This window comes from Balaenoptera physalus, assembly GCF_965194825.1.
Source record: "Balaenoptera physalus genome assembly, chromosome: 1".
Taxonomy (NCBI): domain Eukaryota; kingdom Metazoa; phylum Chordata; class Mammalia; order Artiodactyla; family Balaenopteridae; genus Balaenoptera; species Balaenoptera physalus.
In genome coordinates this window covers 36,790,707-36,814,481 of record NC_138882.1, presented here as the reverse complement: position 1 = coordinate 36,814,481, position 23,775 = coordinate 36,790,707, and the positions used below count along the sequence as shown (strand labels likewise).

The window sequence follows — 23,775 nt, the reverse complement described above, 5'->3', positions numbered from 1 at the left end:
CTGTGTTTGCCTTTACTAGTGAGATATTTTTCCTTTCATAGTTTTTTTTGTTTCTAGTTATGGCCTTTTCTTTTCCAGTCGAAGAAGTTCCTTTAACATTTCCTGTAAAGCTGGTTTAGTGGTGATGAACTTTTAGCTTTTGTTTGTCTGGGAGGCTCCAGCTCTCTTTCAATTCTGAATGATAACCTTGCTGGGTATTCTTATAAGTTTTTTCCTTTCAGCACTTTGAAAATATTGTGCCAGTCCCTTCTGGCCTGTAAAGTTTCTGCCTAAAAATCAGTTGATAGTCTTATGGAGGTTTCCTTGCACACAACTTTTTTCTTTCTTGTTCCTTTTAAGATTCTCTCTTTAACTTTTGACATTTTAATTGTAATGTGTCTTCGTGTGGGTCTCTTTGGCTTCATCTTGTTTGGGACTCTCTGTGCTTCCTGGATTTTAATGTCTGTTTCCTTTGCCAGGTTAGGGAAGTTTCCAGCCATTATCTTTTCAAATAGGCTTTCTGTCCCTTTCTTTCTCTTTTCTCCTTCTGGGCCCCCTCTAATGAAAATGTTAGTATGCTTGATGTAGTCTCAGAGGTTCCTAAGGCTATCTTCATTTTTTAATTCCTTTTTTTTTCTTTTTGCTGTTCCAATTGGATGATTTCCACTACTCTGTCTTCCAGATCACTGATCTGTTCTTCTGCATCCTCTATTCTGTAATTGATTCCCTCTAATGTATTTTTCATTTCAGTTACTGTATTCTTCAGTTCTGATTGGTTCTTCTTTGTATTCTCTATCTCTTTGTTGACATTCTTACTGTGTTCATCCATTCTTCTCCTGAGTTTGATGAGCATCTTTATGACTATTACTTTGAACGTTTTATCTTATAAATTGCTTATCTCCATCTTGTATATTTCTTTTTCTGGGGTTTTATCTTGTTCTTTCACTGGGAAGGTATTCCTTTGTCTCCTATTTTGCCTAACTCTCAGTGTTTGTTTTTATACATTAGGTACATCAGCTACATCTCCCAACTTTAAAAGAGTGGCCTTATGTAGATAGTTTTATGTAGAGCCCAGTGGCATAATCCCCCCTGGTCACCCAAGCCAGGTGCTCAAGGCTATCCCCTGCATGGACTGCCTGCATCCTCCTGTTGTGTTTAGGCCATGACTTCTACAAGACACTCTGGTAGGCAGGGCTGATCCCCAGCCCAGCTGTCTGTGAGGCCTGGTTGCAACTTCTGTGGACTCGCTGGTGGGAAGGGCTAGGTCCCCCAGAATGTGAGCCACTTTGGAGGATCACTGGTCCTGGGCAGAACCATGTACCAGGTAGGATGGGGTGGGAGCTTCTTTAGAGGGACTGGTTGAGGCAGGTGGGTTGGGTTGGGCAGGTACTTAGGGGAACATTGGGGTGGGGCACACAGTGTTACCTATGTTGATGAAGAGTGACAGAAAGGCACCTACCAGCACTGGGCCAGCTAGGTGTAAGGAGAGAAAAAAATGGCACCTACCAGCACTTCCATCCCCTGGTACCTGCCCCAGAATTAATCAATAAATCTCCTCCTCATAAAGCCAAGGCATTTTTTAAGTTGCTGCTCTGTCTGTGCTGGGACTCAGAGCAAGTGAGCCCTTCAAGAGCAGTCTCCCACTGCCCTCTGGCTCCCCTGAAAGATAAGCCTGCTGGTTTTCAAAGCCAGACACTATGGTGGTTTGTCTTCCCGGTGCAGGTGCCCCAGGCTGGGGAGCCCATTGTTGGTCTTGGACCCCTCACTCCTCAGGGGGGACCCCCATGGTTGTGATTTTCTTCTGGCTTGTGGGTCACTGCATTGGGGGGGGAGGTGTTCTGACTAGACCACATCTCTTCCCCTCCTCTTCATCTCAACGTGGCCTTTTCTTTATATCCTTAGTTGTAGAAAATCTGTTCTTCTAGTCTTCAGGTCACTTTCAGAGATAGTTATTCTATATGTAGCTGTAGTTTTCGTATGTCTGTGGGAGAAGGCTAGGATTTTTCTACTCCACGCTCTTGATCTGGCCTCCAAACAGAGACTGTTTTAATTCCAAACAGAGACTGTTTTAATTCTCCTTTCCAATCTGGATGCCTTTTATTTCTTTTTCTTGACTAATTTCCTGGCTAGAATTTCCAGTATAATGGTAAATATTTGTGTGACAATTTTAATTTATATAAATGTGTATGTGATGTGGTATACATGTGTGTCTGTTTATGTGTGTGTGTATGTGCTGTAGAAATATATTTCTTAGTTGTTGACATGGTAAAATAAGTTTGAAAACCACTGTCCTAGAGAAACTTTTGCCCATGTGTACTAGGAGACATGTATGAGTATCTTTATAACAGGGATGCTTATAATAGCGAAAACAAAACAAAGCAAAACAAACTAGAAATAATCCAAATATCTAACGACAACAAAAAAAAGAAATAAATTCTTCTGTATCCAGACAAGAGAACACTATCCTAAATGAAAATGAATTAACAACAACAACATGAATGAATGTCAGAAACAAACTATTAAATCAAAAGCAATTTGCAAAGATGTTCATATAAAATCATGTCATTTATATAAAGTTCAAAATATGTATAACTAAAAATATAATGATTAGGACTATGTATGGGAGAAAATGGAAAAGAAATGCAAGGGATCGACAAAATTCAGGATGGTGGTTACTTCTGGAGAAGTTTTGGAGGTGAAGGAATGGAAATTGGGAAAAGCACATAGTCAGCATCAAAGGTACTAGTGATGGTTTTTAAGGTGGGTGGCATATGCACTGAAATTAATTTTATTCTTATTACTATTTTTATGTTTCACTTATGTTATTTTGCATGTATTGTAAGTAATAATAAGTAATAAAAACAGAACAAAAGTTAAGATATAAGGTGTACCTATTTCTTTCCTAAATTGGTTGTCTCCCCTAAGGATAAGCCAAGAGTATGCTCACAGCAAGATTCCTGTATTGTGTACACTTCTGGAGAGGTGCTATAACAATTAAGATTTGCCCATCCACCACATCTACTCCATCATCCCAAATAAACAACTCTTTCCTACTTTTTCCTGAGTCCAACATTTCTAGCTCTTATTGCTTTGAGTTAAGAATATATGTGTGTTTGTTCCACTTACTTCTTTAGAATGCTGGTCCTTCTCATCTAGTAAATGCTTCACTTGGCTTTAGGTGCATTAATTTGGTGTGAAAACACTACCCTCACCCCTCCAATTTCTAGCATGGATACAGGTTTTTTCCTATTTTTTCAAATATTTGTTTAGTCATTGCAAGGGTAGTTAAATGCCTGGATTCAAGGCACAACTTCTACTTAGAAATCTTATTGCTATGTTTTAAATGGACAGGTAGTTTGACTTTCCTTTCTGAGACTACTGTTTAGAGACTAGTGTTACAATTCTAGAACTGTCATCCCAAACAAAGCTACTGCCAACTCACCCTTCATTACAAAAATAATTAACAGTTGATCCAAACTGGGTGTCTTTGTTGATGTCCATTTTGCCATTTATGAGCTCTGGAAGAGATCCACATGATTTACCTATGGGAAAGAAGCAGAATGTGGGGACTGGGTGTAGAATACTCTGAACGTCTGTTAATACATAAGGTTCCAAACTGGCCATAGCTCTTGTAGTTCCATAGATTTGCCACCTTCAGGAAACTCACAAGACTGCCTCAGGATCAGCCACCTACTAAGCACCACTTTCAAAAAGACCTCCCTTCCAGATCTCATCCCCATATTTTTTGCCTCTTAGAAAGATGTAAACTTTGCTTTATTACTAAAATGCTTACTCTGTAATTCAACCAGTGTACATCAAAAGTCTTGAAGTTTGGGATTCTCTCCCCACCTACACTTTTCTTTCCTTTCCTGAGTCATTCATTACTTAGTTTCAGTTGTAAAAATGGGACACCCCTAGTGAATGGAGATTTTCCCTCAATCATGCCTTGTGATGGTCATTTCTCATGAAATGAACTTGTAATGAAGGTGCTAGGAACTCAAAGCAGTAGGAAGATATGACCTACAAGAATAACTCTCACATCTTTTTATACCTTAGGCAAAGTTACCAAGACACGTGTCTTTGTTTCAAAATTTGAACGACTGATCAGATCTTAAGGATTATTGACACAGAGGAGTCCTCAGTCTAGAGTTACTTACGCCTACAGTTGTTTTCAGGGCTTGACCAGACAGAGTTTTGCAGGCAGGTGATAGAGAACACTCTTCCGTAGTAACCAAGGCGGCATTTATACTTCACAGATGTCCCAACAGGAAACTCATCTTTGTCAATCGGTTCTGTAGGCATGGCGAATGTAAGGCGCACCGGGGATTGGCACTGACCTGGAGAGCAAGACCACAGGGACATCAAAGTTAGTGGAGAGGCCCCCCGCTCCCACAGCTACGGGAGCTCGGCCACCCGCGCCGGGCGGGCTCCGCCCAAGCCTTCGGGGCCCATGGGCAAGCAGCGTGCTGCAGAGCCCCTGACGTTCCACGTGACCTGGAAGCGGTTCCTGCTCCGCGACTTTCCTGAGGAGCCAGCGCGGCCACGGCTTTGGATCCCGCCGCCGGGGGTCTCGCATTCCGGGCAGCCCCTCAGCATCCCGGAGCTGCCCCGAAAGCGTAAAATCGACACGGGTGGTATGACTGAGGCTTCGGTTTCGCCCAGCAAGCACCGCGACAGCGGGGACACTGTCGCCCCGGACGGCGCGGAGCTTGAGGGTCGCGGCCTGGAGAGTGGCGATCCGCCGCTGCCGCAGCCGCCCGTGCGGCCCCGCGGGCCAGGGGAGGGGCGGTGGCGACGACGGGGCGGGTCGTTCAGAGTCCCTGCGGGGAGACTGGGGGGCCGCGCTGCGCCAGCTCAATGAAGAATTTTGGCAGTAAAACAGCTTCCAGTGCTGGAGGAATCCTTTACCACCTATTGATCTGGCAGACATTGAAGATGTAAGTGAAGACAACCCGACAAAAACAACACTTCCGGGCAAGAATGCAGTGGTTGAGATTAATATGGAGTCCTGACAGAAGGAGCTGAAGAAATGGGTTTTTCTGAATTTGAGGAGACATCTCTAAGTGAATTTATGTCTTCTTAAGGAAAAAAGTTATTTTCCATAATTGATGTGATATCATTCCCAAACCTGAAAAATGAGGAAAAATTGTTTTAAAGATAAATGCCTGCAGCCACTACTGTACCTCCCAATAGGGATTTGTCAAGGATATAGTGCAGTTACAGGAGAAGTATTTTATGTATGCATTCTTAAGAAAAATTTATGTTTAGGTTCTAAATTTGAAGATATCAATCTTATACAAAGGAATTCTGACAGTTTTAGAAATAGATGGGAAACATTCAGATATTCCTCTTGTTGCACCAAAAAGTTAATTTGTGCTACATGAAATGAATATTGTTTTATAATAACTTATTAATAAAATGCTTTCTAATACATTTCATCGACTCTTCTTCGTTGAACAAATAGCTGACTTAAACATCTATGCAAACTTAAAATGTGGGGGATTCTTTCTGAAACCTGGTATTGTTTTTGTTTTGTTTTGTTTTATTTATTTATTTTGGCTGCACGCAGGTTTTCTCTACTTGCGATGAGCGGTGGCTACTCTTCTTTGCGGTACACGGCTTCTCATTGTGGTGGCTCCTCTTGTTGCAGAGCACGGGCTCTAGGCTCAAGGGCTTCAGTAGTTGTGACACGCGGCTCAGTAGTTGTGGCTCACAGGCTCTAGAGCGCAGGCTCAGTAGTTGTGGTGCACGGGCTCAGTTGCTCTGCGGCATGTGGGATCTTCCCAGACCAGGGCTCAAACCCGTGTCCCCTGCATTGGCAGGGGGATTCTTAACCACTGCAGCATCAGGGAATTCCCCCTAGTATTGTTTTTTTTTTTTTTCCTTCCCTTAGTTTATTATTATTTTTTTTATTTTTTAAATTGTTATTGGTATAGTTGATTTATAGTGTTGTTTTAGTTTCTGCTGTACAGCAAAGTGAAACAGTTATACATATCCACTCTTTTCTAGATTCTTTGCCCATATAGGTCATTACAGAGTATTAAGTAGAGCTCCCTGTGCTATACAGTAGGTCCTTATCCATGATCAATTTTATTTTATTTTTTTAAATTTAATGTAATTTAACTTAATTTTTTAATTTTTTAAATTTTTTAACATCTTTATTGGAGTATAATTGCTTTACAATGGTGTGTTAGTTTCTGCTTTATAAGAAAGTAAATCAGCTATACATATACATATATCCCAGTATCTCTTCCCTCTTATGTCTGCCTGACTCCCACCCTCCCTATCCCACCCCTCTAGGTGGTCACAAAGCACCGAGCTAATCTCCCTGTGCTATGCGGCTGCTTCCTACTAGCTATCTATTTTACATTTGGTAGTGTATATATATCCATGCCACTCTCTCACTTTGTCCCAGCTTAGCCTTCCCCCTTCCCTGTGTCCTCAAGTCCATTCTCTAGTAGTTCTGCGTCTTTATTCCTGTCTTGCCCCTAGGTTCTTCATGACCATTTTTTTTTTTGATTCCATATATATGTGTTAGCATACAGTATATGTTTTTCTCTTTCTGACTTACTTCACTCTGTATGATAGACTCTAGCTCCATCCACTTCACTACAAATAACTCCATTTCGTTTCTTTTTATGGCTGAGTAATATTCCATTGTATACATGTGCCACATCTTCTTTATCCATTCATCCGATGATGGACACTTTGGTTGCTTCCATGTTCTGGCTATTGTAAATAGAGCTGCAATGAGCATTGTGGTACATGACTCTTTTTGAATTATGGTGTTCTCAGGGTATATGCCCAGCAGTGGGATTGCTGGGTGGTAAGGTAGTTCTGTTTTTAGTTTTTTCAGGAACCTCCATACTGTTCTCCATAGTGGCTGTATCAATTTACATTCCCACCAACAGTGCAAGAGGGTTCCCTTTTCTCCACACCCTCTCCAGCATTTATTGTTTGTAGATTTCTTGATGATGGCCATTCTGACCGGTGTGAGGTGATACCTCATTGTAGTTTTGATTTGCATTTCTCTAATGATTAATGACGTTGAGCATTCTTTCATGTTTTTGCTGGTAATCTGTATATCTTCTTTGGAAAAATGTCTATTAAGTCTTCTGCCCATTTTTGGATTGGGTTGTTTGTTTTTTTGATATTGAGCTGCATGAACTGCTTGTAAATCTTGGAGATTAATCCTTTGTCAGTTGCTTCATTTGCAAATATTTTCTCCCATTCTGAGGGTTGTCTTTTCGTCTTGTTTAAGGTTTCCTTTGCTGTGCAAAAGCTTTTAAGTTTCATTAGGTCCCATTTGTTTATTTTTCTTTTTCTTTCCATTTCTCTAGGAGGTGGATCAAAAAGGATCTTGCTGTGATTTATGTCATAGAGTGTTCTGCCTAGGTTTTCCTCTAAGAGTTTTATAGTGTCTGGCCTTACATTTAGGTCTTTAATACATTTTGAGTTTATTTTTGTGCATGGTGTTAGGGAGTGTTCTATTTTCTTTCTTTTACATATAGCTGTCCAGTTTTCCCAGCACCACTTATTGAAGAGGCTGCCTTTTCTCCATTGAATATTCTTGCCTCCTTTATCAAAGATAAGGTGACCATACGTGCGTGGCCTTATCTTTGGGCTTTCTATCCTGTTCCATTGATCTATATTTCTGTTTTTGTGCCAGTACCATACTGTCTTGATTACTGTAGCTTTGTAGTATAGTTGAAGTCAGGGAGCCTGATTCCTCCAGCTCCGCTTTTCTTTCTCAAGATTGCTTTGGCTATTCGGGGTCTTTTGTGTTTCCATACAAATTGTGAAATTTCTTGTTCTAGTTCTGTGAAAAATGCCTGTAGTAGTTTGATAGGGATTGCATTGAATCTGTAGATTGCTTTGAGCAATATAGTCATTTTCACAATGTTGATTCTTCCAGTCCAAGAACATGGTATATCTCTCCATCTATTTCTATCATCTTTAATTTCTTTCATCAGTGTCTTATAGTTTTCTGCATACAGGTCTTTTGTCTCCTTAGGTAGCTTTATTCCTAGGTATTTTATTCTTTTTGTTGAAATGGTAAATGGAAGTGTTTTCTTAATTTCACTTTCAGATTTTTCATCATTAGTGTATAGGAATGCAAGAGATTTCTGTGCATTAATTTTGTACCCTGCTACTTTACCAAATTCATTGATTAGCTCTAGTAGTTTTCTGGTAGCATGTTTAGGATTCTCTATGTATAGTATCATGTCATCTGCAAACAGTGACATCTTTACTTCTTTTCCAATTTGGATTATTTTATTTCTTTTTCTTCTCTGATTGCTGTGGCTAAAACTTCCAAAACTATGTTGAATAATAGTGGTGAGAGTGGACAACCTTGTCTTTTTCCTGATCTTAGTGGAAATGGTTACAGTTTTTCACCATTGAGAACAATGTTGGCTGTGGGTTTTTCCTATATGGCCCTCATTATGTTGAGGTAAGTTCCCTCTGTGCCTACTTTCTGGAGGGTTTTTATCATCAATCAGTGTTGAATTTTCTCGAAAGCTTTTTCTGCATCTATTGAGATGACCATATGGCTTATATTTTTCATTTTGTTAATATGGTGTATCACATTGATTGATTGCGTATATTGAAATATACTTGCATTCCTGGGATAATCCCGAGTTGATCATGGTGTATGATCCTTTTAATGTGCTGTTGGATTCTGTTTGCTAGTATTTTGTTCAGGATTTTTGCATCTATGTTCATCAGTGATATTGGCCTGTAGTTTTCTTTCTTTGTGACATCTTTGTCTGATTTTGGTATCAGGGTGATGGTGGCTTCATAGAATGAGTTTGGGATTGTTCCTCCCTCTGCTATATTTTGGAAGAGTTTGAGAAGGATAGGTGTTAGCTCTTCTCTAAGTGTTTGAAAGAATTCGCCTCTGAAGCCATCTGGGCCTAGGCTTTTGTTTGTTGGGAGATTTTTAATCACAGTTTCAATTGCACTGCTTGTGATTGGTCTGTTTGTATTTTCTATTTCTTCCTGGTTCAGTCTCGGAAGGTTGTGTTTTTCTAAGAATTTGTCCATTTCTTCCAGGTTGACCATTTTATTGGCATAGAGTTGTTTGTATTAATCTCTCATGATCCTTTGTATTTCTGCAGTGTCAGTTGTTACTTCTCCTTTTTCATTTCTAATTCTATTGATGTGAGTCTTCTCCCTTTTTTCTTGATGAGTCTGGCTAATGGTTTATCAATTTTGTTTATCTTCTCAAAGAACCAGCTTTTAGTTTTATTGATCTTTGCTATTGTTTCCTTCATTTCTTTTTCATGTACTTCTGATCTGATCTTTATGATTTCTTTCCTTCTGCTAATTTTGGGGTTTTCTTGTTCTTCTTTCTCTAATTGCTTTAGGTGTAAGGTTAAGTTGTTTATTTGAGAAGTTTCTTGTTTCTTAAGGTAGGATTGTATTGCTATAAACTTCCCTCTTAGAACTGCTTTTGCTGAATCCCATAGGTTTTGGGTCGTCGTGTTTTCATTTTCATTTGTTTCTAGGTATTTTTTTATTTCTTCTTTGATTTCTTCAGTGATCTCTTGGTTATTAAGTAGTGTATTGTTTAGCCTCCATGTGTTAGTGTTTTTTACAGATATTTTCCTGTAGTTGATATCTAGTATCATAGCGTTGTTGTCGGGAAATATATTTGATACGATTTCAATTTTCTTAAATTTACCAAGGTTTGATCTGCGACCCATGATTTGATCTATCCTGGAGAATGTTCCATGAGCACTTGAGAAGAAAGTGTATTCTGTTGTTTTTGGATGGAATGTCCTATAAATATCAATTAAGTCCATCTTGTTTAATGTATCCTTTAAAGCTTGTGTTTCCTTATTTATTTTCATTTTGGATGATCTGTCCATTGGTGAAAGTGAGGTGTTAAAGTCCCCTACTATGATTGTGTTACTGTCGATTTCCCCTTTTATGGCTGTTAGCATTTGCCTTATGTATTGAGGTGCTCCTATGTTGGGTGCCTAAATATTTACAATTGTTATATCATCTTCTTGGATTGATCCCTTGATCATTATATAGTGTCCTTCTTTGCCTCTTGTAATAGTCTTTGTTTTAAAGTCTATTTTGTCTGAAATAAGAATTGCTACTCCAGCTTTCTTTTGATTTCCGTTTGCATGGAATATCTTTTTCCATCCCCTCACTTTCAGTCTGTAAGTGTCCCTAGGTCTGAAGTAGGTCTCTTGTAGACAGCATATATACGGGTCTTGTTTTTGTATCCGTTCAGCCAGTCTATGTCTTTTGGTTGGAGCATTTAATCCATTTACATTTAAGGTAATTATTGATATTTATGTTCCTATTACCATTTTCTTAATTGTTTTGGGTTTGTTGTTGTAGGTCTTTTCCTTCTCTTGTGTTTCTTGCCTAGAGAAGTTCTTTTAGCATTTGTTGTAAAGCTGGTTTGGTGGTGCTGAATTCTGTTAGCTTTTGCTTGTCTGTAAATATTTTAATTTCTCTTCTCATTTAATTTGAATGAGATCCTTGCTAGGTAGAGTAATCTTGGTTGTAGGTTTTTCCCTTTCATCACTTTAAATATGTCCTGCCACTCCCTTCTGGCTTGCAGAGTTTCTGCTGAAAGATCAGCTGTTAACCTTATGGGGATTCTCTTGTATGTTATTTGTTGTTTTGCCCTTGCTGCTTTTAATATTTTTTCTTTGTATTTAATATTTGATAGTTTGATTAATATGTGTCTTGGCATGTTTCTCCTTGATTTATCCTGTATGGGACTCTCTGTGCTTCCAGGACTTGATTAACAATTTCCTTTCCCATATTAAGGAAGTTTTCAACTATAATCTCTTCAAATATTTTCTCAGTCCCTTTCTTTTTCTCTTGTTCTTCTGGGACCCCTATAATTCAAATGTTGGTGTGTTTAATATTATCCCAGAGGTCTCTGAGACTGTCCTCAATTCTTTTCATTATTTTTTCTTTATTCTGCTGTACAGTAGTTATTTCCACTCGTTTATCTTCCAGGTCACTTATCCATTCTTCTGCCTCAGTTATTCTGCTACTGATTCTTTCTAGGGAATTTTAAATTTCATTTATTGTGTTGTTCATTATTGTTTGTTTGCTCCTTAGTTCTTCTACGTCCTTGTTAAACGTTTCTTGTATTTTCTCCATTCTATTTCCAAGATTTTGGATCATCTTTACTATCATTATTCTGAATTGTTTTTCAGGTAGACTGCCTATTTCCTCTTCATTTGTTAGGTCTGGTGGGTGTTTACCTTGCTCCTTCATCTGCTGTGTGTTTCTCTGTCTTCTTATTTTGCTTAACTTACTGTGTTTGGGGTCTCCTTTTTGCAGGCTGCAGGTTCATAGTTCTTGTTGTTTTGGGTGTCTGTCCCCAGTGGCTAATGTTGGTTCAGTGGGTTGTTTAGGCTTCCTGGTGGAGGGGACTAGTGCCTGTGTTCTGGTGGATGAGTTTGGATCTTGTCTTTCTGGTGGGCAGGTCCACATCTGGTGTGCGTTTTGGGGTGTCTGTGAACTTAGTATGAATTTAGGCAGCCTCTCTGCCAATGGGTGGGGTTGTATTCCTGTCTTGCTAGTTGTTTGGCATAGGGTGTCCAGCACTTTAGCTTGCTGGTCGTTTAGTGGAGTTGCGTCTTGGTGTTGAGATGGAGATCTCTGGGAGTTTTTCACCGTTTGATATTATGTGGATCTGGGAGGTCTCTGGTGGACCAATGTCCTGAACTTGACTCTCCCACTTCAGAGGCACAGCCCTGACACTCGGTCGGAGCACAGAGACCCTTTTTGGGAGGTCTGAGTTCTTCTGCCAGCGTTCAGTAGGTGTTCTGTAGGAGTTGTTCCACATGTAGATGTATTTCTGATGTATTTGTGGGGAGGAAGGTCTCTCCACGTCTTACTCTTCTGCCATCTTGAAGCTCCTTCCCCATTGTATTGTTTTAAAAGAGCTTTCTAGATGTAAAGTAGTGAAAATTTTTATTGGGTAGGATAGTTGCATAAGTTCCAATATTTAACATTTGTTAAACTTGACTTTGGGCAATCAAAATTGGATAAAAAAGAAAGAGAAATGAATAGGTGCTTCCTTCCCCCTTTTCCCAGGATAAGAGGAAAGAAATTTTTCATATTTCTTTTTCTTTTTCTTTTTTTTTTAATTCCTTGGTTTTGGATTGTTTTGAGGGTATGGTGTTTAATGCTTATTACTTTAGACTTGTAGTTGTAAACGCTGACAACACTTCAAAAAGTTTTGAATGGGCCCCACTCCTGAGAGATTCTCATGTAATTGTTCTGAGGTGGGCTTTGGGTGTAGCTATTTCTTTTAAGCACCAGTTCTCCTTCCTCCCATTCCTCAAATGAGCAGACCTGTTCAAGAACCACTAGACTAATGATAGTTTTTCCTGTTTAAAGGAGACAAGTAACTTGAGCTGAAGCTCTGCCTCCTTAATTACCTTTGTTTTTATTTTGCTCTGTTGAGGGCTTTGTTACAACTAAATGATTGTGTCATTATTACTGTTTTATTGTTAAAGAAATAAAGTAAACAATTTGTGTTTGAGTTTAAAAAAAAAGCTAGTGGAGAAATTTCTATGCTACTTTCTCTTTTTTTCTCCAATATGTTTCATAGTTGTAGCAGTAACCACTGTTGGAAGTCTGTTGCCAAGTCAGCAAAAAGAAATTTCAGCACATGATTTGTAGACAAAGCTCAACAACTATGAAAGCATATTTTTAAATGCATATTTTAAATATTAAACTCAGCTACTACCCCTTAAGACCTCATAGGTTTAAGTTAAAGTAATAAAAATACCGTTTAGAGTTAATCAATATGTAATCAAGAAGAAATATCTGCTGGAAATATACCATTTTACTTTAGTTTTAAAAATCTCTTTTTTCTGTTTTTTTTTTAAAATCTGTTGTTCCTCCCCACACTCCCTACTAATTAATTCAAATAATGGAGGATAGATTGAAACCAATCAATTAACTGGTCAATTTTTTTAGTCTTCAAAGAACCAGCTTTTGGCTTTGTTGATTTATGTTTATCTTCATTTTATTTTTACTAAAAGTTTCTTGAGTTTATTTGGTGTTCTTTTTTAAAAAATGAATTTCTTGATATAATTACTTAGAATTTTTTTATTTTCAGCTTATCATAGTCTAAAAAAAGCTTCAGACTATTATTTTTATTCTAAGCATAGATTTAGCTGTATTCCACAAGTTTTAATGTGTCGTATTTTCTTTTTTTTCAGTTTAAAATATTTGATAATGACCATTGTAGTTTCTTCAATGACCCATGGTTTACTTAGAAATGTTTTTCAGAATTTACAACCATTTGAGGAATGTTTCTAGCTGTATATTTATTATCAAGTTTTGAGATTGATTGAGTTTGTTTTATGGCTCAGCGTATGATCAACTGAGATAACTGTATGTGTATGTATTTGTAAAAAATATGTGTCTGTCGTAGAGGGTGCAGTGCCCTGGGTATATCAGTGAGGCACAATCTGTTAATATTTGTTTAAATCTTCTACACACTTACTGATTTGTTGGGGGTCTGCTTATTCTACCAGATAATGTTCCATCTATTGTACATTTGTCTTATTTCTTTTTCTAACTCTGTCCATTCTTTTACTTTTATATATTAATATATACATATTTTTAACATTTTTATTTAGGTACAGTAATGTATCTTTATATATTTTAAAATTATATTTTCTAGTAGATAGACTCTTTTATAATTAGAACATATCTCTCTTTATCTCTAGTAATGAATCTTGCCTCAAATTCTATTTTGTCTGCTTTATTTATAAGGCAATTAAGAAACAAATAACAAGTTTGTAGATTTAGTCCTCAATATATCTATAACTATTTTAAATATAAACACACAATGATAATTTAAAGACAAAGATTGTCATAATGCCACATTTGTCAAATCAGCTTTCTTTTGGTTCATTTTTGCATAATGTGTTTTCCATCTTTTTATATTCATTCATTCTGTCTCTGAACATGTATATTATTTGTTTTGTATGGAACACATAGTTTTTATTTTTACTTTTATTTATTCTTTTATTTATATATTTATTTATTTAGGCTGCACAGCACAGCTTGCAGGATCTTAGTTCCCTGACCAGGGATTGAACCTGGGCCCTGGCAGTGAAAGCATGGAGTGCTAACCACTTGGCAACCAGGGAATTCCCTGTAGTTTTTATTTTTAATTAATTATGATAGAGGTTCCCAAACTAAGTTCACAGTGCTCTTGAGGTCTTAGTAATTTTTTCACGTCATTCCTAGCCAAAAAAGAAATACTTAACAGTTTTATTTATTAAATAACTGGACCCAAACAGCTTAATAAGTCTTGTGCCCACCATAATTCTTAATAATAGAATGTTAGACACTGCTCAACATCCCAAACCTTGGAATCAGATTGTAAACTGCCACTTAATTTCCTATACCATTAATTTTCATTTGGTACTTTTTCTTTATCACAGTCACTGCTGAAAACCCAGCTTTGCAAAGATTTGATGTCACCAAGCGGAACTTTCTGCAACCTAATGCAACTGGGAGCTACTCTGAGCTAGCAGTTTGCAAAATACGTGAGAGCTATCAAATATTGCTGTGTTTCCACTGAAAATTTAAAATATTCCTTAGGTCTTCTGTGAATTTATGAAGGCCCCCAGGGCACCTCAACCCACAGTTTGGGAAATGCAGTAGTATGACAATCTTTGTATTTAAAGTGGAATTGTCTGTTTATATTTAATATAATTGTTGATGTCTTTGGGATTCAATCAATCATCTTACTATTTGTTTTTTATTTATCCTATGTTTTCTATGTGCTTTATTCTCTTCTATTTTGCCTTCTTATTGATTATCAATTATACTTATTATTTTACTTATTTATTTTTATTAGATTATTATGAACATAATAATAATCTACTTTTATTGTTCCTTTAAAGATAATGTGCATCCTTAACATAGTAGCAGGTAATTAACAATTATATCTTCCCCAACAATGCAAGAATCATAGAAAATGCTAACTCCATTTACTTCCCTCCTCTCTTTTGTTCTATCATTATCATGTACTTAAATTCTACATACATTTTAAACTAACACTAGTCATAATCAACGTACACACTGCAGGCTGTTTGCTGGGCTGTAACCATTTGCTGCTAACCTGGATCTTAATGGCGATGGATTCCCTCATCAGGTTCAGCTAAAATTTTGGAAATATGTGATAGGCTAGATAATGAGCTCCCAAAACATCCATGCCCTAATCCTTGGAAACTGTGAATGTTACATAAGATGGCAACAGCGCTTTGCAGATGTGATTCGGTTAAAAACCTTGAAATGGGAAGATCATCCTGCATTATTTGGATGGACCCTAAATTTAATCACAAAGGTCCTTATAGGAAAGAAGCAAAGGATAAAAGGAGACCGAAGAAGATTTGAAAATGATGCACTGCTGACTTTGAAAGTAGAGAAAGGGGACCATGAGCCAAAGGATGTACGCTGCCTCTGGAAGGTAGAAAGAGCAAGGAAACCTACACTCCACTTGAGCATCCAGAAAGAACACAACCCTATGGACCCATTGTAGATTTTGACCTCCAGAACTTTAAGAGAATAAATTTCTGTTGTTTTAAGCCACTGAGTTTGTGGTAATTTGTTATAACAGCAATAAGAAACTAACACAAAAGATAATGGCACATGGTGTTAAAACGTTTGAATTTGTAGAGACCTGGCCTTGAATCCAATGTCTTCTACTTACTAGCTGTGGGGTCTTAGATGAGCTGCTTAAATTTCTCTGAGCCTCAGTTTCACTTTCATAAAGGTGATAATAATATTTACCTAGTACTTTCGCTGAGAGGGTCAAAGATGCATAGCATTTAGTAGCATCTTATACATAGAAAGCACTTAATAAATTGTCGTTATAGTTATCATCCATAGAGAAAGGTAGATGCTAACAGGTAGATTCGAATATTCTGCAAAAGTGGGCATGCTCACTTTGCTTCCAAGAGCTTATTTTCTACCTAGGTGTACAGAGCTAGTTTAGAATAAACTTATCTAGTTGGAAAAGCCCTGAAGGACCTCAGTGACCAGTGATCTCAGAAGGTCTCCTGAATGAGTGTGTCCCAGATTCAGACTGGGATTTAATCTCTGCAACCCATGAGTTCTATCATGGTTCCCACCGGACCACTGACAGACATGAGAATTCCTGAAGAAACTGGATCCAACTATCCATTAGGCCTGCAGAGTTGCTAAGTTGCTTCTTCCTGTTTAATGGCCTTAATCAGAATTAGGGGACTTAATCTGTGTACCCTACTTAAGCAAAGGATGGTGACCCAAGAAAGCTCATATTTCTTACTTATTTTTTCCTAATATTAGACAGTCTTATATCTATCACTACACATTCTCTTTATTAAACCAGCAGTTGTTAAGCATGAGTGCCCTTGCCTGTGTTTCTTTCCTCATCTTGTACCACTGTCTCCTCTGACTGAGCTGTAGTCCTTCCTCGCCACAACCCATTCTCCCCCTTCTTTAAGATATATGTTCTTTCTTCTTTCTGTGATATTCCCTCCATGTGATTACTTTTATCTTCATTCTGACTTTCACTCTTCTTCCAGGTCTCTGCTAAAATGCTGCTTCCTTTTTGAAGCCTTCCCTGACCCTCCCAGGGATTTTGCATCTGGACTACTTCCCTCTGCCCACCCCCATATAATTTCTAATTGGACCCTTTACTTTTCCTTTTATATCACTTACTATAAGTTGTGCTTTTTATATTTATGTGCTTTTAAAAATATCTATTTCTCTCAATAAGTATTAGACATGCATATTAGACATGCATAATATGAAGGCAAAGAAACCCCATGATTTTTGCTCCTCTAAACTAATACCTAGTCCAGGTGCCTAGCACTCAATTATAAGTAGTCTGTGCATATTTGTTGCAATGAATAGATGAATGATGAATTACCTACAAAACTTTAAAAAATCAAGAGTCTGGGCTATATCCCTAAAAGCTCTAATTTCGTGGTTGTGGGTTACAGCTTGCGAAACTATCTTTTTAAAAAGCTTCACAGGTGATTTTGATAGACAACAGCACTTTGAGAACCACCGTGACAAACAGGAAAAAGCTACCAAATAAAAAACAACTCCTGCGATTTCAAATGTTATGTCTTCACCTTTTCTTTAGTTGATATGTGGGATGAGTGTAATTTTGATATTCGTCTCATCCATTGATGCTGGACAAGGGAAGAGATTCCAAATGGACCTTCTGGTGCCAAAAGTTTTACTAGGAGAGGCTGAATGTCACAGCAAAGCTCACAAGGAGAAGACAGAGATCTAAAACAAAAAAGCAAATGGAATGGATAGTTCTTGGAAGGGCATTACTTTCCTTTAATTACCTAAAATTCTTACCTGAGTTCTGGGTATAGTATATAGAATAATTAAAAATTCAAATTTGGATAATATCCCAAATAAAAAGGACTATATGAAACTTCACCTGAGAAAGCTTGATCTAGTCTCTTTTTCCTCCTTCATTGCCAATCCCTCAAATTATGGCTGGTTCCTATGATAACTATATTAATATGAACTCTGTAAACTCAAGATCTACAAGAGTTTACAAAAAACCTTTTTGTATAGCTTTATTAAGATATATTAAATACAGTAAGTGTACAACTTGATGACTCTTGACATATGTATGCACCATGAAATGACCACCATAATCAAGACAACAAACATTTCCATCACACTCCCTACAGTTTCCTAATGTTTCTTTGTAATCCATCCATCTCTCTATCTCCTTCTCTAGTCAACCTCCAACCTGCTTCCTCTTACACAGATTGATCTGACTTCTAGAATTTCATATAAACTGAATCACTCAGTTTGTACTTTTTATTTTTGTCTAGCTTTCACATAGAATAATTATTTTGAGAATAATCCAGGTGTTGCATATAAAAATTTGCATGGTTTTGTTTTGTTTTGTTTGCTGAATAACATTCAGTTGCAAAAATACACCTTAATTCAGTTTACCCTTTCAGCTGTTGAAGGACTTTTGAATTGTTTCCAGTTGTTGGCTGTTACAAATAAAGCCGCTATAAAAATTCATGAACAAGTCTTTATGAGGACATAAGCTTTCATTTCTCTTGAGTAAATACCTAGGAGTGAAATGCTTAGATACATGTGTGTTTAACCTTTTAAGAAACTGCCAAAACTCTGTTTCCAAAGTGGTTGTATCATTTTACCAATGAGCAATGCATGATAATTCTAGTTACTTCGCCTTATAACCAATATTTGGCATGGTCAGTTTTTAAAATTTTAGCCATTCTGGTGGATGTATAGTGTCATCTCATTGTGATTTTTGTCTTGGATGACACAGTCCACTTTGAAATACACCTGACTCAAAACTTCTACTCAAGGCAGGTTGATTTATTCTATACTATAAGTACAAACTATCCATTATTTCTTCCATGTCTGTTCAAACATCAGCTGACAACCTGGAGTATGCTCTGCTCCCCATACTGCATATTCTGCTCTTTATTGAAGGGACCTGAGAATGTTTTGCTTAAGTGACTCTGTAAGTTAAAGAAAAAAAGAGCATGCACTTTTAAATTTTTTATATATTTTATATTTAAATATTTAAATATATTTATATATTTTGTGATATATATTAAATGTTATATATTTGGTGTATTATATATTATATAATATTATGTACTACATACTTTGTTATAATGTATAATATACATTAGATTTTCTATATGGCATAATATAATATATACTTTGGTATAGTTTGGTATTAAATAATATATAATATTTAATATGCACATTATGTATTATATAGGTTAATATATATTATATATAATCTATACAAACTATAAGAAGTTAATATTAGATATTACATTATAATATATATTACATAACTTAATAAAGCTATTATATATAATTATATGTTTGCAATATACAATGTAATCATACATGCTATATTATATAAGAGCATAAATATAGCATATGTTTTATAATATAAATATAACAATTTATGTATATAAAACAGTATGTTATATTACAGAATATAACATAATTATATTGTTAATTTATATGTAACATGTTTTATTATGTATATTTAAATGTTAAATATATTTAAACATGTATATTTAATAATTTTAGGTATATACCAATATATATTATATATAAATTGAACTTTAAAGAATATGAAACAGATGAAAAACATTTTAAATGCTTTGTTAATCATGATGACTTAATATGATCATATTGGAACAAATAGAATCACAGTAAGTTTCTCTGTTACCAGTAGTGAATATAAAGCTACATTTCAACTTGTCTTCTTGATACTTTCTAGATATTTTTTTGTTTTTGTCAACTTTTGGTCAGTTATGATTAAACCGACAGGGTTTCTTCCTCTTAATGGCTGTGTGTGTGGAGGAGATTGTCAGCTATGCCGTTCAATTGTTTGCTTGAGTTGGTCCTATTAGAATTATTGTTTCTATGCAGGAAAATTTTGAAGTTACTTGTCCCATTGTGAAGGTTATATTAGATAAAGCTAGGTAACATAAATCTACTCATCTGAGCATATGTAAACTGAAATAGGTCACAAATTACAGAAAGCCAACTGGAATGCCCCTCCTTTCTACCTTGCATCTTTCCACACCAGGGTAACAGTGAGATCTGACCCGAGGACCCAGTGAGGGTGCCAGAGTCTGCTCTATGTTCAAAGTGGTCCTAGTAATGCTTAACTAGTGTGCTAACTTTTATGTAAAATAAATATACCTGTGAAACATGCTTTACAATCTTTTTTTTTGGGGGGATTCACTCCTCTAGTGCTGTTAAAGCCATGCTGCTTCCACTCAGGTGAAGATCACTGGAGCTGTCTCCCTTTTCAATCACCCCATGGCCTTCAGGCTCTTGTGTGACTTCCTAGTCATGGTTTTGTAGATCCCCATGGGGATTTTCAGGTTATAAAACCCTGTCACGTACACTATCTCATCTGATTTTTACAATAACCCTCTAAGATAGCAGAATGTCAATTATGTTTATTTTATATGTGTGGACCCTCAAGATCAGGAATGTTAATTGACTTGCTGGGTTCAAGGCTCCCAGCTAGTAAGTAGCAGAGGCTGGACAAACCAGAACCCTGGCCTCCTAATTAAGGAGATTTCATAAAAACCCACCACCATACCACCCTGTATGCATACACCTTGGAGGCATAGCTCTCTCTTACATTTCTTTCAAACTCCAAAGTGCTGTGCACACTGTCAGCATTCCATCAGCATTTTCTTTAGCTAAATTACTTTGGCAAGTAAATTACTAGATAGTTTAGTTTAGGCTGTTTCACATTTTGAAGTTATTATGATGACCTTAGGAAATTTTTTTTGTAATTAATAGTGTCTGGCGGGGAGGGGGAAGGGTAAGCTGGGACGAAGTGAGAAAGTAGCACTGACATATATACACTACCAAATGTAAAATAGATAGCTAGTGGGAAGAAGCTGCCTCGCACAGGGAGATCAGCTCGGAGCTTTGTGACCACCTAGAGGGATGAGATAGGGAGGGTGGGAGGGAGACGCAAGAGGAAGGGGATATGAGGGTATATGTATACATATAGCTGATTCACTTTGTTATGCAGCAGAAACTAACACAACATTGTAAAGCAATTATACTCTAATAAAGGTGTTAAAAAAATTAGTTCCATAAATTGAACAAATGTTACATTAAAAATAAAGAGATAAATTGACATTGAAAAAAAAATAGTGTCTGGGATTGTACTATAATAGTAATTTAATAAACACGGACAGGCTACAACAACATTCCAGAAAGAAGGGGGCCAGATACCCACAAAGTCCACAAAAATTATAAGCACAGATTGCTTAATTTACTTGGCATGCTTCACCTCTGAAAATAAAGCTTTAGGTTTTATCCCATTTCTTCACCGAACAGGTTCTTTTATGACATCTAAGGAGATAAGATATTAATAACAATTTCTTTGGAAACTTGGTTTCCCTTTTCCTCTTAGAAGAGAAGGCACAATCAAATAATGAATGCAAAACATCTAGTGACAGCGAAGAACAAACTGCGTTGTCAAGAGGCTGGACAAAAAAAGACTGTCACTTCAACCAAGATGTTGACACAAGTCTAAGCAACTAAGAAGACTTCTAGGAAAGTAAAAAATAAGAAGAGAAGGGCTCTAATCTCTGTTTACCTGTTTGAAGCTAACGGAAGGAAGGGAGGATGCCACGTCAAAATTTTCATGATAGTTTTGTTCTAAACAATTGACTAAAATGGGACAATATGTAAACATCTCCACACTTTCCTTCTACTGGTAACCGTTACACTGAGGGTTCTGCGGCTTAGCTAGCTCTTCTAACCCCAAGCACCTGGGATCTGTAATGATGGCAGTGGTTGTTTGGGGTGTGGGTGGGGTGAATATAGCCAGATGCAGGGCACTTTTCAGGTGATAACTGCAACCCCTGGACTGCTTGTCCAAACACCTTCGTGAACAAAGAGCTGAAGTAATGACGATAGAAATCAAGTGGCAGGCCCTGTGTTAGACCTTTGACACGCTTTATGCCATTTAGGTACCAACCCCATGAGGTACAGAGATCAGTATTCGCATTGACAGACGACGAAACACGTGTAGTAACTTTCCTCACAATTAATATGTTTCTAGGATTAGAACCCAAGTTTGTCGAATTTCCAACCCCCCTTTCTTTCCCTGTGATCAGCGCCACACTGCTATAAGCCAGTCTCTGTATTAACACAAAGGCAAGCAATTCCGTGCAGCACCTGTTCATCGTCTGCGCTGAGCACAACATAAGCCCCCCGAAGAGAGGAATTTGACCAGTGCCACCAGGGTCCCGGGACACAGAGGGAATCCCGGAGCCGACTTGCCTTCTCGCGCGCTTAACGCATGTTGAGACACTTCGGACGCGAGGGCCAACGAGGTAGTGCCCGCCGCGCCCGCTCCCACGCCCGCCCGCATCTCACCCCAGGCCGCCGGCAGCGCGAGCAGCACCAGAACCGCCAGGAGGGCTCCTCCGGGACAGGAGGTAGGCAGCGCTGGCGGCAGGAGAGGCTCCTGGCTCCTCGGAGAAGTGGCTCGCATCCTCCCCAAGGGCCTCTAGTAACCAGATGCGATCTCGGAGAAAATCGAAGTCAGGGGGAAGTGCAGCCGAGAGACGTACCACACAGCCGGTTCCGCTCCCAGGGTCTGGGAAGCGTGGCGGAGGTTCCGGGACAAAAACCTTTTGACCACAACTTCCCCTTGGTGAGCAAGGTCTTGTTTACTCCCAGTTTGCATTGCTTCTAACAAGTATCACTCCCAAAGACCAGCTTAGAGATCCAGATACAGCAGGAAAATCTGGCAGCGCTTTCAGCTCCTTGATGTATTCCGCGTGGGAGGATGGGCAGTTCCAGACAAAGGCGGTGGATTCTCACAAGTTCGCTTTTATACACCCCTGCACGACTTTTCCCCTTCTCAAGAATCCACGTGGGTAGGTCACCTAAAGAAATGCCTGCTCTCTCTGTTGAAGCAACAGTTGCAGGCAGCATGCACAGTGTACAGGGAATATGAAGAACCAATTTCTTTATGTTGAATTGAGATACACTAAGCCACTGAAAGATTTTTTAAAAGAGAGTGACTAAATCAAATTTGCATTTTAAAAAGTATGATTCTGTCTATAGTATAGAGACTGGATAGGAATAAGGCAATAGCGGAGACCAGCAAGGAGGCTTTTGCCATCATCTGGGTGGGATTTGGTGGCGACTGTGACTGGGGATAAAGTAGACAATTAAGAAAGATATTGGAGATGAACAAAATTAGCTCAAGCATTGGATTTTGGTTAATTTCTTTCTTAAAGTTAGTGGTGAGAAAAAGAAGGGAATCAATAGTTAGCCCGAGGATTCAAAATGAATGGTAGTGCTATTTATTGAAATAAGAAGTATGGGGGAGGGAAAGGTAAGAATTCAAAGATGAGAGAAATGGGGGTGTGTGATAGGCAGAATAATGGCCCCCAAGATGTCCCCATCCTATTCCCCACGACGTGTGATATGTCACCTTATGTGGCAAGAGGGATTTTGCAGGTGTGATTAAATTAAGGAGTTTGAGGTGGGGAGATTATCCTGTATTATCTGGGTGGGCAACATAATCAAAGGGGTTCTTATAAGAGGAAGGCAACAGAACAAGTGGGAAAAGGCAATGTCTGAAGCAGAGATTGGAGGGATGCTGCCATAAGCCAAGGAATGCCAGCTACCTCTAGAAGCTGGGAGAGGCAAGGAACAGATTCTTTTCTGGAGCTTTCAGAAGGAGTCAGTCCCACCAACACCTTGGTCCAGCCCTGTAATACTCATTTTAGACTTCTGACCTCCAGAATTGTTAAAACAAAAATCTGTGTTGTTTTAAGATTCAAGGTAATTTGTTATAGCAGTAACAGGAAATTAATATGGAGGAGGGAGGGTAGCCTGATCAAGGGAGGATGTCAAAGGCTATTTGGATTTTTAACTGAGAAAGTTATGGTCATGGGACAAATGGAGTTTCGTGACAGCCAGGAGGTGTGGGAATGTTCTAGGAAAAGTTTGGGAATATAGGTAGTTTGTTGATTATGAAGCTCGACTTCTAGTAAGGCCCATAAAGAGGACTTCTGAAAAGGAAATGGATGGAAGAGGGTTAAAAATCTCAGGAATTGTTGGGTCTGCTAAGGGAGAACATGTACAATAAACAATAGAAAGATAAGGATTCATCTAGAGGTTTTAAAAATTTTTTGTTGAAGTATAGTTGATGTACAATATTAGTTTCAGTTGTACAACATAGTGATTCAAAATTTTTATTGATTA

At 37.9% G+C, this 23,775-nt stretch overlaps 1 protein-coding gene and 1 pseudogene across 2 annotated transcripts in view; one reads left to right on the top strand and one right to left on the bottom strand.

Annotated features, from left to right (window-relative positions):
* CR1 (complement C3b/C4b receptor 1 (Knops blood group)) overlaps positions 1–23,775 on the bottom strand; it is a 159,818-nt gene that overhangs the window by 96,601 nt on the left and 39,442 nt on the right. The window contains 4 exon segments of the mRNA XM_082413050.1: positions 3,422–3,521; positions 4,137–4,374; positions 4,499–4,898; positions 21,831–22,063. Coding sequence (XP_082269176.1) covers positions 3,422–3,521; positions 4,137–4,374; positions 4,499–4,898; positions 21,831–22,063 — 971 coding nt within the window.
* On the top strand, positions 4,430–9,776 carry LOC309647510 (uncharacterized protein C9orf40 pseudogene; annotated as a pseudogene). Its single transcript has one exon. The product of its transcript is annotated as an uncharacterized protein C9orf40 pseudogene (transcript).